The sequence below is a fragment of the Dendropsophus ebraccatus genome, chromosome 2, assembly GCF_027789765.1.
Source record: "Dendropsophus ebraccatus isolate aDenEbr1 chromosome 2, aDenEbr1.pat, whole genome shotgun sequence".
In the NCBI taxonomy this organism is placed as follows: domain Eukaryota; kingdom Metazoa; phylum Chordata; class Amphibia; order Anura; family Hylidae; genus Dendropsophus; species Dendropsophus ebraccatus.
The window spans coordinates 171,662,454-171,679,024 of record NC_091455.1 but is presented as its reverse complement, the minus strand read 5'-3'; the positions used below and the strand labels follow the sequence as shown (position 1 = coordinate 171,679,024).

The 16,571-nt window shown below is 41.0% G+C and overlaps 1 protein-coding gene and 1 long non-coding RNA gene across 6 annotated transcripts in view; one reads left to right on the top strand and one right to left on the bottom strand.

The window, feature by feature from the left end:
• Positions 1-16,571, bottom strand: part of LOC138783700 (uncharacterized) — a 106,559-nt gene that overhangs the window by 24,125 nt on the left and 65,863 nt on the right. The window lies entirely within an intron of this gene.
• The window catches only part of CHN2 (chimerin 2), a 286,428-nt gene that overhangs the window by 241,130 nt on the left and 28,727 nt on the right, over positions 1-16,571 (top strand). For all 5 annotated transcript variants that reach the window (XM_069958724.1, XM_069958727.1, XM_069958725.1 and 2 more), the window contains one exon: positions 11,591-11,675. In XM_069958724.1, coding sequence (XP_069814825.1) covers positions 11,591-11,675 — 85 coding nt within the window. The remainder of the gene's footprint in view (positions 1-11,590; positions 11,676-16,571) is intronic.

Sequence of the window (16,571 nt, the reverse complement as noted above, 5' to 3'; positions counted from 1 at the left end):
CAGCATTGAATTCTTGCATTCTGCGCTAAGTCTCAATCTGTCCCTTTTCTTCTATCCAATATCAATTTACCAAAGCCTAGTCATTCCAAGGTTTCGATATGAAGCAAGTTTAATGATAAAAAGGCCAGACGCAGATTGCTTAATACTGGTAGAAATTTTCACTTGGGGCTTCCCAGAACTGTGAACAGAATGAGACAACAGGCAGTGTGGCATCTCAGCTCATGAATGCTTACACAGATGTATATATAGGTCAATTTGCCAGTTGGGCATGAGCAGCGATCTACAAAGCCCTCATTAGAGCCAACATTTCTTGTTTATCACAACTGCACCCGGCCATGCAATATGTATGTCCACATTAATTATGTATTACAATGTTTATCTTACTGTGGTGCTCACATAGTTTTTTGCCTTTCTAGAAATACAGATCAAAGTGAATTTCCAGCCTTGGAAACAACGGGGGTTTTTTTGTTTTCTTCAAATTTAATAGGTTTATTATTCTGTGAATTCAGAAAATGCCCTATTGTTTAAATTTAGGCCATGTAGACACAATTCAAAAATGGCGGCCATTTTTTTCTCTTTTGGATGGTCGTCATTTAGCATCAAAAGATGGCAGCTAATAATCATGATGTGTGAACATAGCCGTAATGTTAAAGTGTCTCTGATGTTTCACTAAACTTTTGACATGTCATAGAGACATGTCAGAAGTTTTGACTGGTACCAATTGGGAGATAGAGCCGGGAGAAGACCACAGTAAGGCTGCCTTCTCACCTACCGGATCCACAGCGGATCTCACTTCTGCGGATTCGAATCGAGAACCGCTGCCGATCCGGTATCATTTCACCCCTATGATAGCACATATTCGCAGTGGGATTGACATCCCGCTGTGAATATGTGCTTTAACTCCCTGGTGCCCGCAGCCCCGCCGTCGCATCCCCCCCATCAGCCCACCCCCAGCCCGCCGCTGCCCGCATCCCGCCGCCGAGAGCATACAGTACCTGCTCGGCGGCGCGGCTGCAGTGTGGCTGCCGGCTCCGGTCCCGCTCAGATCAGCTGAGCGGGACCGGAGTCGGGAGCCTCACTGCAGGCGCGCCGCCGAGCAGGTAAAGTGTGCTCGTGGCGGCGGGCCAGAGATGGGCTGATGGGGGGATGTGGCCGGGATGGGGGGGATGTGCCGCCGCCGGGGATGGGGGATGCGATGGCGGGGCTGCGGGCACCAGGGAGTTAAAGCACATTCACAGCGGGATGTCAATCCCGCTGCGAATATGTGCTATCATAGGGGTGAATTGATACTGGATCCGCAGCGGTTCTCGCTTCGAATCCGCAGAAGTGAGATCCGCTGTGGATCCGGTAGGTGTGAAGGCACCCTAAGGGCAGTCGTCTCCTGCCACTGTGTCACTGATCAGTCAGGCTCCATAAGTCCGACTGATCATGTGAAACAAAGCCGGGAGAGGACCGCAGTTAGCACGGTCTTCTTTTGGCTCACTATGACTTGTCAGAAGTTTTGGGAAATGACAGTGACACTTTAAACATACTTGTTAAGTGATTTTTGTATTTTACTGTCTGTATCATAATAAAACCTTAGAATTTCTAAAGCAGCAAAAAGTTACTTTCCGCGCAGACCGTATATTTAACAAATTTATTCAGCAAAAAAAACGCATTTCAGGAAATTCAGCAAAAAAATGAATTTCGGGACCTCTGGTGTCCCTTCCTCAGACCGCAAAAAATGATGAGGACTAAGGCTTACTTCCTGCTGTGACTATCTTGTATGACAATACACTGTCAATATCTTTATAGTTGGTTGTGACTTGGCACAACCTAACCAGGTTAGCAGATATATAATGGATTGTTGGGCCATCAAACATTGAGATTGTGTCACCCTATAAGGCGCTCTGCCCCCTTTTTCTTGTTTGTCTCATTTTCATAATATAACCCTGGTTTTCAGTCTGGCCATTAAGCCTAATGATAAGCTGACACTTACTTTTAATGTACAGATCACTTTGCAGCAGTCTTTATTACAGTGAAAAGTGACACCAGGATATAAGATGGGGTCAGGGCATTCTTAATAGGTGATGGTCAGAGTTCAGATCCCACAAAAACATGACTGGAAAACTCTCCTATAGTCAATATGGTGTCCTCCAGTCTATTGTTACATATGTCTACAGAAATGTTAGCTGCATTTTTCTGATCTTTCACTTTCCCGCATAGATATAGATTTAGGGTATGTCCACACATTGCAAGTAAAGCATTAATCATGGCCTTTGTTGCCGGTTTGTAACACGGCCGTGATTAATACTTCACTTACATTGTGCTGCAGCTAGAGGGAATCCTGTCCAAAATATATACACATAGGGGGAAATTTATCAAACATGGTGTAAATTGAAACCGGCTCAGTTGCCCCTAGCAACCAATCAGATTCCACCTTTCATTTTCCAAAGAGTCTGTGAAGAATGAAAGGTGGAATCTGATTGGTTGCTAGGGGCAACTGAGCAAGTCTCACTTTACACCTTGTTTGATGAATCTCCCCCATAGTATACACTCCGGCCAGGATTGCTAGTGACCTATTCATTGAATAGCGGCCGCAGAGAACCTGTCAGATCACACAATGGAGTGTGTGGCTCCAGCCGCACGCTCCATTGTGTGCAGAGGGGAATCTGGATGCGGATGTACACTGATGCGCCCACATCCGAATTCAGCAGAAGTGAAGATCTTCTCTGACACCGGCCGTTCTGTGACCCTAAAAGTGCATTTCATGCATTGAATATACAGTATGTGTGGGAAATCTGCCACCAATGTGCTACCCATTGACTTCATTAGATCCACAGCAAATCCACAAATCTATCATTAAAGGGGTACTCTGGAGAAAGATGATTTTTTTTTTCAAATAACTTGTCTCTGAAAGTTATACAAATTTGTAAACTACTTGGTGTATTCTTGTAAGTGGTGTATTCTTTCCAGTCTGACACAGTGCTCTCTGCTGCCACCTATGTTTGTTAAAGGAACTGTCCAGAGCAGTATCAAATCCCCTCCTGCTCTGGACAGTTCCTATCACAGACAGAGGTGGCAGCAGAGAGCACTGTGTCAGACTGGAAAGAATACACCACTTTCTGCAGGGCATCCGGATAATAAATACTGGAAAACTTGAGTTTTTAAATAGAAATACTTTACAAATCTGTATAACTTCAGCACCTGTTGTTCTGAAAACTTTTTTTCTCACCGGAGTACTCCTTTACCTTGCAAATGTTCATAACAGTCTCTTCTTGACAATGTGCAGTGCCTGATGCTTCATGTTCATGTTTAATCCAGGATAATTATTTAAATGGGGAATAGAAAAATTAAAAAGTTGTGACTGTACTCAAAGGGTTAACTGTAGGCTGTTCTTTGAGGGACTTTAGGCACGTGTCTAGGGGCATCTTGTGTAATCCTAGCCCTGTATAATGACTCAACTATGTGGTGATTAAGTTGAAAAATGTGATCTCTAGACTGAAGATGAAGGAATGTGACCTCTACTGCTCGGTGCTGCCGCAAAACTCAATTTTCCATTCCTTTTTCTAAAATGCTACCACTTTTGACTATAGGAAAACTGGTCGAAACATCAGTATATGGCTAGGTTCACACAACGTAAAAAAAAACGTCCGTTTTTATATTTTTTAAAAACAATGCGGTAAAAAACGTACATTTTTTTAAATGCATTGTGTGCATTGGACGTCCGCTCCCATTGACTTCAATGCATTGCCATTGCAGTCAGTTAAATCTAAATCTAAAACAGCCGTTTTTTGTGAACCTAGCTTATAGCACGAGAAAAGTAGTATATTCCCACCACCCCAAATTTTTTTTTTCCTAAGATGAACATTTCTGTCTTATGCGAAAGAAGATTTGGCGGAACCAATTCTAGTGACTGTTAGTATTTTTTTTTTTTTTTACTTTTTTATGATAATTGGTTGAATTTTTTATTTTTTATTTTTTGTTCTTTTTGAATTTATGCAAAATCCTTGAAAAAGACAAATTGTATTTTTAATAATACAACTCTGAATATAAATCAGCGCCTCAGGATAGAAAAACCTCATCTATCATCTAGTCTATCCAACACCGCATCTTAGGACAATTAGCCTAAAAGCAGTAAATGATAATTTACTGTTTCAGCTCATCAAAAGGATTAGCGCCGGCAAATGTGCAGAGTAAGAGGTGGTTAGCATTAGGTAGAGGGAGCTCTTAAGTAACATCTTGTTTTATAACTACAGCTATTTGCCAGCCCCATATGAAGATCCCTTGTGGCCCCACAACTATTACAGTAAAACATGCCATCTGTCCAAATGCTGAATAGATGTTATTGTATGCGGCCAAACTTGGTAAATCAGAATTTACAAAAATCCTTTGACTCATGTGGTTCTTCTGGGAAAAGAGGTCGGAAGTCTGTAGAAGTATGTGTGTGAGATCCTGGGAAAATATGCAGTTTTTAACTCTGCAGAATGCAAATTGGCTTTCTCAGCCAGAATGAAAACATTTTTTTTTTTCTGGGCACTTGAAAGAATCCCAGTGAAAGTCAGTCTGTGAACAAAGGTGCATTTGCCGTTACCCAGTTTTGGTCCGTTGGAATCGAATAACACATTTGTTTAAATTCTATTGGGGTTTGATAATGATGGAGCATTTAACCCTGTGCTGGTACTTTTGTTTGTTTAAAAGGTAATTATGTAATATGCTACTTAGGGGTTAGAGTATATGGTTATATCTAAAAATGATATAATGGTAAGAAGTATTTAATAGGAAGCTACATTCAAGTATTTGAAAAGCCTGTAAAACACTATAAAATTATATGTCAAAGGGGTACTCCGGAGGAAAAAAAATGTAAATGATTTCAACTAAAAAAAAACCATAAGCCGTTAGGTAGTTATCAGCTGCTGTATGTTCTGCAGGTAGGGGTGTATTTACTCCAGTCTGACACAGTGATCTCTGCTGCCACCTCTGTCTGTGACAGGAGCTGTCCAGAGCATTCGAGGTTTTCTATAGGGATTTTCTACTGCTTTGGACGGTTCTTGTCACAGACAGAGGTAGCAGCAGAGAGCACTGTGTCAGACTGGAAATAATACAACACTTCCTGCAGGACATACAGCAGCTGATAAGTACTGAAAGACTTGAGTTTTTAATTAGAAGTAATTTACAAATCTGTATAACTTTCTGACAGCTGATTTGAAAACATTTTACTTTAACTTTAACTACCCTACTAATGACTCTTTAAGTACCCTTTAACTACCATTAGAACACAAAGCTTTGCCTTTAAAACAGTAGCTCACTCCCATAAACTTTCTGTACTAGACATAGGATAAACCGCTGTGCCCATGTAACCTGTTTCAGGGCACAGACCCTTTATTCTGAGTGAGTTGAGTGGCATGGACTTCTTCTTTGGAATCCCTATAATGGAATTACTAATTTATAATTATTTATAATCCAAGTCGTATACTTGGCAAATAAAAAAAATTAAATCAGGTGACAGATCTCATCTCTGGAATTTGGCAGTATACAAAAAGAGACCTCCAGAGATAAGCATGGGAGCAAGAATATCTGTCCTATGTATATAGACACCTATGCAGGAGACAAGGTCTGCTTTGTTAGGCCAACTACATGCTTAAAGGGGTTATCCATCGCTACAAAAAACATGGCCACTTTCTTCCAGAGACACCACTCTTGTTTCCAGTTCATAGGTGGGTTGCAATTAAGCTCCATTCACTTCAATGGAACTGAGTAGCAAAACCTACACTTAAACTGGAGACAAGAGTGGTGCTGTCTCTGGAAAAAGTAGCCATGTTTTTGTAATGCTGGATAATCCCTTAAAAGTGTACCTATCATTTCTTTAGGGTCCTATTCCTCAGGCCGATGGGGGCCTGATCAACGATTTAAACGAGCGCCGATCTGCTAGATCGGCGCTCGTTTACTGGGCCTATTCCACAACATATATCTCCTTCTCCTACCTGATGGTCAGGAGGAGCTCCTGCCCACTGTGGCTTCGTTCACCCAGGCTCACAAAATGGAGTACAGCTTGAGAGCACCGGGCCTGACATCGATGGTAAGACACCAGGGCAAGTTGGCCTGCAGTCAAAGTGGTGGATGGTTGCAAGCTGGTGGAGGCAGAACTTGTGCAGAACTGGCCCCCTAAAGTGAGATGACAAGTGGCAAGAATGGGCTAACTTTCTGGTGGTCTTCTGGGGGAATGTTGGCCCAATAGGCAGTAACAGACATGCACTGCCCTTGGCCATAATTAAAGGACCAGACATCAGCACTGGGGTGCACGGTCTTGGACACCAAGATACCCAATGAGTCGCCAACATTTTTCTACACAACTGTGCAGTGATGGGACAGGCGATGGGACTTTTTTTTGGACTTTTTTTGTTTCTCAGACAGTGATGGGACTTTTTTTTAAAAAACTTTTTGTTGTTGCGGCTAAACAGGGTTCTTCTATTTGTTGATACTATATTGTAATTATATGAACTGATTTTCCCTTAATAAATTCGATAAGCTTGAACACTGAAGTTTCTTTCATGTGTCTTGGTTAATACTCACAGACAGCTGTCACATTACATTTTTGATTAGGCAGCACCCAGGTATATCTGAGGAGACTAATTTAAGGTCTCACCCTAACAGGGGTGACGTCACACATCTTGATATTCACAGAAAACCAGGATACAAGAGATTATAGGAGTAATAATCCCTTGTCTATCCCGGTCTATTCTGTGACAAAAGTACAATTTTGCGTCTCCGTTGTTATTTTTATCAGATTCGTAACAAACTTTTCCCAAAGTTTGTAACTAAACTGGTTCGTAACGGTTCGGTTCGCTCATCCCTAGTCTAGACGAATCTGGCAGATATCGTCCCATGTAATAAAGACAATGATCAGCCGAGGAGCCAATCATTGGCTATTTGTTGTCTTTCAGCTAGTTTAAAAATCATTGGCTGTCAGCTGGGCATCGCTCCATGTCATAGGAGGTACAAGGTCACCGGCTAATGAACATATGAAGAAAATAATAAACATATACACTTACCTCTGCACGCTCACCGGTGTCCTCCTTCCTGTTCCCCACTCACCACAAGCACCACTGACAAGCCAATCAGCAAAACACCGGCCACAGCACTGCCCAGTCTTGGTTGATGATTGACTGAGCGGCTTGTCACTACAGAGACGGCCTCAGAAGTGCCAGCGGCTATGGTGAGCAGGGAACAGACAGGGGGACACTGGTGGGCCTGGAGAGGTAAGTATACTTTAATATTTATATACGACAGAATACCAGCAAGGGCAGCACGGATGAATTAGCCAATTACTATTTAAGTTCTGCTGTAGTATTAGTGAAATGAAGCACTCTCTTTACCTTACCTGTATTAGTAACTTTTCCTGTCAATAAGACAATTGGATATACAACTTCTATAAAAGAATATTCATTGTCCTATCTGTCAGTAAGGTCAAGGCATTTCCTTATGCATAGTCAGGTCATACAGTAAGTAGCCTTACCAAACCAGTTCTGTGGCCAGAAGAGGCACTATTTTACCATCACAGCTGTATACGGTAATAGACTGTAGAGCTACAAGGGAAACAACAAACTTATAGGGAGTGTGTGAGCCACAATACTAGGGTAAAATGTTACATTAGCCATTTGGTTATTTTTTTTAAGCTCTTTTTTACTGAACTGCACTAAATGAGAGATCGTGAATATGCATAAGAAGGAGGGGACATACGAGCTAGCGGGTGGGTGGGACAGTGCACTGAGGGGTTAAGGAACGCCCCCAATGAACCATACATATTACATATTTACATATTGGCTTTGGATCTAACTACACAAAAATGGTACCACAGAGGGAACTAAGAATACCAGTGCCGAAGTTTGCAGCTCTGCCGCCACAGGTACATATCAGTGGGTTCATATGTACGAACCTGCTGATAGTTTCCCTTTAATGCATTATTAGGCCTTTTCTGCTGATAATATAAGCTATTGTGCTTTATATTTTATGTTATATCAATGAATTGGTCTTTATGTGATTCTTGAATACACTTGTATAATTTCACCAAAGGTGATCCTGTGCACGTATATTTGTACTGTACTTCAGATGTACTTGTGCAATCTCAGTTCCTTATCTCACCTGTATGAAGGAATTCCCTCTTTGTGCGTAGAATAAACACAATTCTGCCAGACTTGTTCTAGAGTCTTTTTTTCTTGCTCTCTTATACTATTCAGGCACTGTTTCTATATGCTTGACTTGTATGAAGCAGTTATGTGAAGCTACAGTATATCTTGTGCCACACGAATAAACCCATAATCATCATATTCTGTAATGTTTCAGCTGGAGCACTCCAATTATCTTTGATGTCGGCCACATAAGTGTATGTTTAGTAACTGGGACACGAAGCTGCTGAAGCTACATAAATGTGCATTTAGTCATTGGATTTTATTGCATGTTGTGCCTAGATCTGTTTTTTAAAGTCATGATTATCTGGGCACCGTTTCTCATCTGACGTACGTAGGCTCCCAAAATATGGCCTAGAAAATTATGTGTTTCCAAGGCACTTTTCATCTCTTACGTATTGCGTGCATTAATTGTAAGTTCTAGCGCTAACTGATGGTGTACTTTGCAAGACATAAAAACAGGGACTTCAAAATGTTGACTTTCTCACGAATAATGGAGGATATTAAAATAGAACAGAATTCATATGAACCATGAATAAAAATACAGCGTATGACTCATGCAAGGAAAAACACTCAATAGAGAATAATTAATGTTTTCCCAAAATGTACAAATATACACTGCCCTGTTCCCTTAGAATGGAAAATGTTCCCATCATAAAAGTATAGTCTGACATGTCTGACATGAGATGGATACAATTTAGCATCATGGGCATAGATGTATTTTGGCTCTTTTTGCAGAGAAATTTTGTAGAGCACCAGCTAGTGCATAAGACCTCTACTGCACTCTGCTGTCTGTACACCTTTGGCTTCACACTGAAGTTTTTTCTCTGTTGGATTATGTAAAATTTTGAATTTATTGTAGTATTATTGTAGCTGTGGATTCTTTACTGTAAGAGCAGTGAGACTGAAACTTTCTGTTTGTGGTAGTGGTCCATTTATCATAGGGACCCACCAGCATATATGTATAACATTTTTGGTTGCTTTTTAAATGTTTTTAATTGTTTGTAGCAAATGTAATAAAGTTTATGTAAATGTTTGATGACATATTGACTGTTTTGCACCTCATCTAGTACTTTTACCTTTTGTTCAGATGGAACTTTCTGTTTTACAATGTCGTGATGGTTGATGCATTTTTACATAGTTACATAGTCAATAAGGTTTAACCTATAACCCTACTGTGATGATCCAGGGGAAGGCAAAACCCCTCATGAGGCAGATGCCAATTTCCCCATCACAGGAAGAAAAATTACTTCCCAACTCCAAATATATCAGAATAAATCCCTGAATCAATGTCGTATCACATGTAAAATCTAGTGTTCATATGTTATAATATTATATTTTTTAAAACAAGCCTCAAGACCTTCCTTGAACTTATTTAAAGAAGAAGTCCAGCGATTAGAAAAATTTTACAACCGGCAGGGGGGAACACAATTAACAATCATTGCTTACCTCTCCCAGTGCCTGCGAAGCGCCATGTCACAGGCTCCAGGACCCTTGCTGGAAGGCATCTTCCCCCCAGTTCTGATGACGTCCCGGCCGATGCATTGCCCCATCAGCCAATCTGTGACTGCAGCAGTGTCATGCACCAGTCACTGACTGGCTAAGTGAGAAGTCCATCAACCAGGTCATGTTGTCAGCTGTGAAGGAGATCGAGGGGCCAGGCAGGGGTCCTGAAGCACCAATCCAGTGCTGCAGTGGGACAGAGAGAGGGGAGTTTTTTTTTGAATCGCCATACTTCTTTTTTAATGAATCAGCGATGACAACACCATGTGGCTGAGAGTTCCATAGTCTCACTGCTCTAACAGTAAAGAACCCGCGTCTGTGCTGATGGTGAAACCTTCTTTCTTTTAGCTGTAGAGGATGTCCCCTTGTCATGGTTACAGACCTAGGTGTAAAAATATCACTACAAAGATCTCTGTGGCCATTCATATGCATTCACAAATATGTACTGTACATTGCCATCAGATCAACTCTAAGATGATCAAGAAGGGTCTGGATGTTTTTATTGAGAAATATAACAAGTTAGGGGGTACTAGATTCATGGAGATGGACACAGAAGGAATTTCCTAATAGTATGGGGCAATTTGCATCTTCCTCATAAGGATTTTTTGCCTTACCTTACCAACTATATGTTCCACTGCATGTTGTATGTATGAAGTATAGTTTAATACATATAGCTTGGAGCATGGTATGGCGATTCATCCTCTGTAATATGGTGCATGAGAATTAACTGGTTTGATCAGGTTTGGATGTCTCACTCCAATAAACTAGTGTATTTAGAGACACCAGGAATTTATCAGTAGTGAATATTTGGCTTCAGATAGAGAGCGTGTAATTGTTTAATGCCTAATATCATCTCATAGGATTGGAAGTAATTTGTCGCTGCTTTAGGCCATGTCCACATAGTATTAAATTGTTACACATAGGCGGAAAGTTCCGCCACAGAATTCCGCTGGCCTTAGTGTGTCATTGCCCATCTATGGGAGAGTGTGTGCTCCTCCTCTGCCGCGGCTCTCTGCTCAGAAAAGTGACATGTCACTTCTTTGAGCAGAGAGGGGAGGAAGCGGACGCGCGCGCCCTCCCATTCATTCACTGGAGGACACTAAGCACAGCGGGATTCTGCTGTATTTGCTCAGTGTGAACATACCCTTAAAGGAAGTTCTTTAGTGTGTACAAACACCCTCAAAACAGAACCCCATTGTAAAGTGACAATCTTTGTACTATGTTCTTGGGTCTGGTGGCACTGCTGGCGTTAACACTGGCATTAATCTGTGATAGTGTGACATTCAGAAAGCTGTCACCTGACATTTTGCAACTATTTCCTGCTCATAGCATGGCACAATGACATACCTTGGCATTAGAGATGAGCAAACCGGGTTCGAGTTCGAGTCGATCCGAACCCGAACGATCGGCATTTGATTAGTGGGGGCTGCTGAACTTGGATAAAGCTCTAAGGTTGTCTGGAAAACATGGATACAGCCAATGACTATATCCATGATTTCCACATAGCCTTAGGGCTTTATCCAACTTCAGCAGCCACCGCTAATCAAATGCCGAAAGTTCGGGTTCGGATCGACTCGAGCATGCTCGAGGTTTGCTCATCTCTACTTGGCATATATTCACTATTACTGACTTTCTGCATAATTCTAAGTTTAGAATTATTAGAAGCCATTTCTTTGGACCATTCCTTTCGGCTAAATAAAATTGACTCCAGTAACAGACAGCTGTATACCAGAATCTGTGCAATACTGTAACAACATTGATAGGTATTATAATCAGGCTCACATAAGTTCTCCCAATGTATGGTGTCGCACGGCTTCCCACTTCTTTCTATCTGTTTATGATTTTGGTTAATCAAGTAGAGGTATAAGAATACATTACCTCCTCCCTACCTCTCTATAACCACGGTTTTGTTTTCTTTACAGGTGCACACATTTCGAGGTCCACACTGGTGTGAATACTGTGCCAATTTCATGTGGGGTCTCATCGCTCAGGGAGTCAGGTGCTCAGGTAAAGTAATCCGAACTGATGTCATATTTTAGTGGTTTTATAGAGTTTTACATATTTCTGTATGTATGCAGTATATATATACACTCACCGGCCACTTTATTAGGTACACCTGTCCAACTGCACGTTACCACTTAATTTCTAACCAGCCAATCACATGGCGGCAACTCAGTGCATTTAGGCATGTTGACATGGTCAAGACAATCTTCTGCAGTTCAAACCGAGCATCAGTATGGGGAAGAAAGGTGATTTGAGGGCCTTTGAACGTGGCATGGTTGTTGGTGCCAGAAGGGCTGGTCTGAGTATTTCAGAAACTGCTGATCTACTGGGATTTTCACGCACAACCATCTCTAGGGTTTACAGAGAATGGTCCGAAAAAGAAAAAACATCCAGTGAGCAGCAGTTCTGTGGGCGGAAATGCCTTGTTGATGCCAGAGGTCAGAGGAGAATGGGCAGACTGGTTCGAGCTGATAGAAAGGCAACAGCCAACCGTTACAACCAAGGTAGGCAGAAGAGCATCTCTGAACGCACAGTACCTCGAACTTTGAGGCAGATGGGCTACAGCAGCAGAAGACCACACCGGGTGCCACTCCTTTCAGCTAAGAACAGGAAACTGAGGCTACAATTTGCACAAGCTCATCCAAATTGGACAGTAGAAGATTGGAAAAACGTTGCCTGGTCTGATGAGTCTCAATTTCTGCTTGAACATGACAATGAGTTCACTGTACTCGAATGGCCTCCACAGTCACCAGATCTCAATCCAATAGAGCATCTTTGGGATGTGGTGGAACGGGAGATTCGCATCATGGATGTGCAGCCGACAAATCTGCGGCAACTGTGTGATGCCATCATGTCAATATGGACCAAAATCTCAGAGGAATGCTTCCAGCACCTTGTTGAATCTATGCCACGAAGAATTGAGGAAGTTCTGAAGGCAAAAGGGGGTCCAACCCGTTACTAGCATGGTGTACCTAATAAAGTGGCCGGTGAGTGTGTGTGTATATATATATATATATATATATATATATATATAGTGTACATTGTATACATACTGATGTAGCCTGTGTTAACTTGATCACAATGATGCGTTTAACTCCACGTTCTAATTGACTTAACATACCTCCCTGACACAATTATTGCGTCGGATCATGTTAACCCTGGCTACATCTGTATATTTTGGCAATTTGTCAAAATGATTGGTCGGGAAGCTAAATTTGGGCAATAAAAGCAATATTAGTGCACAGTATAAACACAGAAGGGTAATTCTTGCAGACATTGATGAGAAACAGGAAACTATTTCTGACCTCGTTTCACCAGATTCCCACATTATTATTCATTTTGCAGGTTTATTATGTCTGTGTTTGTGTTACCCAGTAAGGAGTTATGGATGATGTCTGCTGCCCGTCCTAGAAACTGCACATGAGCTTTACATCAGAAGGCTATGTTCTCACTCGTTTTGAACAGGAGTTTTACCAGTACCCGGAGTAGGAGATGCAAATCTTTCCAATATAGGCCTAAAGATAGTACTAATGATGACTTTGTTCTATTGAGCAACATTGGAGCATGTTGAGTATATCGTAAACCACAAGTCAGATTAAGTATACAATAATAATACAGTAGCAGGTTACCAGGTAATTGAAAGCTATTGTGTTGCCCCAACTAATTAAATATTAGTAACGTGCAAACAACAATATAGTATGTAGTTAGACAGGTAAATACTGTCTACATGAGTCACTCATAATATGGCAGCCATTTATACTGTTTCTCGCGTGCCTTTGATTTCCTATGGAGGCATAGAGATCTGTTTTTTCATAGGTTCATTAGAAAATATGCAACATATTCCATCGCATGTTATTTATAGAGACGGCAAGAAAACGCCATAAGCACATGAAGCGCCTATGGCTCTGTTATGTAAGACTTTGTGTTTCATCTCAGAGGCTTCATGCACATGATGTGGCCATGTGTATAAGGCATAAAAGGGCACAATGTAAGTAAGTAAGAACATTCATAGACAAAGGGGCTCTGCAAGGCTAGGAGAACTGGCGGGCAGTTGGGTTTTAACTGGCTAATCCTTTTGTTCCCTGGGAAATAAATATACGAAAATTCTAATATATATATATATATATATATATATATATATATATATATAATATATTTCTACTATAGATAAATGGCAGCAGGTTTGTCTGATCCCCCTATTTAGAACATATGCATGTTCAGTTGAGCAGATGGTATATGGTAAGTAGAGATGAGCGAACCTGACGGATTTCTGGTTCGTACGAACCAGAAATCCGGCAGGTTCGCTCATCTCTAATGGTAAGGTCAGAAAGCAAATGTACCACTAGGAATTCCAAAATATGATCTCCATACAGCCTGATCGATGCCGCTGAGCAGATTCTAACAGTGCCGTCCTATCCTCTGACCGCTGCCCAAGTATGCAAATGTGCTAGTTTGGTGCACTGGAGGAGTACACCGATATGCCCTCCCTTAGGTGACACGCCTCCTTTAGAATAAAATTTCCCCTTTTAAAATATTTTATCCTTTTCCTTTGAATACAAACAAGATATAAAATTCGAAGTACCAAGTCCATTCCATTGTACATTTTGAACTTTTTTCCTTCATCCCCCCCCCAACCCCAACAGATCAGAATCAAATCGTAGTGGTCGGAGGAAAGGACAGATAAAATCTGCTCTGCGACACCGATTCAGGTTGTGTACAAATCTTATTTTGGAATTCCTAGTGGTTCATTCGCATTCAGGGCTGAATTTACAGAGGCTGGTTTTGTGAACTCAAAAAGAAGTATGTCCTATGGATAAGATGCGGTTTTGTATAATGCAACAAATTTCAAGATTTAATTAGAAGGCTTGCTTTTTTTCCAAAAAGAATAATATTAGTATAAAAACTAATATTCATCATCACTTTTTTCGATCCATCCATTTTTTTTTTTGGCTCAAAAAGAAGCAACAAAAACTACAGGTGTGATTGCAGCCCTAAAAGGCTTCCCTTTTTTCTATTAGCCAAAATGCTGTGGTTCTGAGCACTGGGATCTTCTCTTATGCCCTTGGCAGTGATTGTCCCTGATTGACCTACGTTGCGCACCATAGTGAGATTTCCATCCTCTATTAGGAGCAGAGCTCACTGTCCATGTGATATATTATGCTTGATTTAATTTAGGTTATCTTGTCAAATTAAAATAATTTTGTTCCCAATTTAAAAAGATGCCCCGAGGGTTTCTGTGCCAGCCATTGGGTGTAATTGGATGAAAGGGCTCTTCAAGTTCATCATTATTTTGTAGCCTGTGGTTAGATTCTTCTGTGCAATATCACATAGATTTGTTCTGCCAGTAGTAGATATGGTACTTTAAACCCTTATACCCTTTCTCATGAAAACTTCACACAGATAACACATTCTATTAAGGATTTAACATGTCCATTTAATTCACTTTAAGACTTTGATTCATATAGTGAAAATATATATGCATTTAGCAAATCGCTGAACCTTTTATTGGTGGGGTTTGCTGAGTGTGCAGTGAGAACAGTATAGGGTGAAAGCATTTTCATAAGCTCGCCTTTTTAAGTAGTTTAAAGGGGTTATCGAGGATTACAAAAAGTGCAGCTACTTTCTTGCAAAAACAGCATCAGGGGTCCCAGATTGTGGGCCTTATTTACTAACAATGTGTCAGTTATAAGCCGTTATGCTGTCATTTGTGTCTGCTTTTTTGCGCCAAATTCATTAATGTGGTGCATGCCCTATGTAAATCTGGAAGGTTTTACACAAGACAAAATTAAAAGTAAAAATAATCCCGACACACTAGAAGTGGCTGTTTTTGTTTTGCTTTTTTTTTTTTTTTTAAGAAAACCCTTAAAAAAATGACGGTTTGTTTAATAATTCTCTTGGTTGTGGAGGGTTTTAAAGGACACACCCATGACACACCCACAACACGCCCACTTGGCAGGTTTTTGGACAAAAATCGCAGGTTTGTCTGGTTTGTGGACAAATTGTGTCGCACACCTTTAGTAAATGTGTTGGTTCACTAAAAATGGACTAAATGAGGCCCTGCATGTGGATTGCATTCACTTCAATGGAACGGAGTCAAAAAACCCACACCCAAGAGTGGAAGAAAGCAACCATGTTTTTGTAAGCTAGGGTAACCCCTTTAAGGCCAAGTTCATACGTGGTAAAATAGCAGCCGTCCTGTGACACTGCCTTGTCACAGAACGGCCGCTGTCTAAGATGTTTAACCCGGCCGGGTTAACATCACTTTTTTTAATTGGAATACAGGCACATTCGGGTGTGCCCGCACTCCAATCAGCCACAGCAGATAATGTTAAGTATGGGTCGAGCCGCACTATACATTGTGTTCACAGTCGATTTTGTGCGGCAGCTGTTCAATAAATAGTGACCGCACAGACAAGACATGAGTTTTCTGTGCAGCTGCAGAAGTACAGTGTATACAATGTGTATACTCTCTGGCTGGGATTCCATAGGGGTTAATGTGATGGACCGCTGTGATTAAACAACGGCCGATGTTGCAAACGACCAATGTTGTTTAGTCACAAAATACATTGCATGAACATGGCCTAAGGGTGGTTTCAAAGCCAGGGTTGGATTAAAAGTGATAGGAAATATAAAAGAAGCGTCCACCTGACCTGATGGATCCAGTCCTGGATTTGACTCAAAAACTGCATCAAAAACTACAGTGGTATTTTCTGTAAAAACTATGTGTGTGAAACCAGCTTAAAGAAACTCACCGCAGATAGTATCTTTTTTTCTGTGTACAAGAATCTTCTAAGTATCACTGAGTTGTTTGTTCTTGTATAGAAATAACATAAAAAGTGACCTCAGTGTTGGAAACCCTTACTATAAAATATCTCGGCTCATAAGAGTAATACCTGTTTG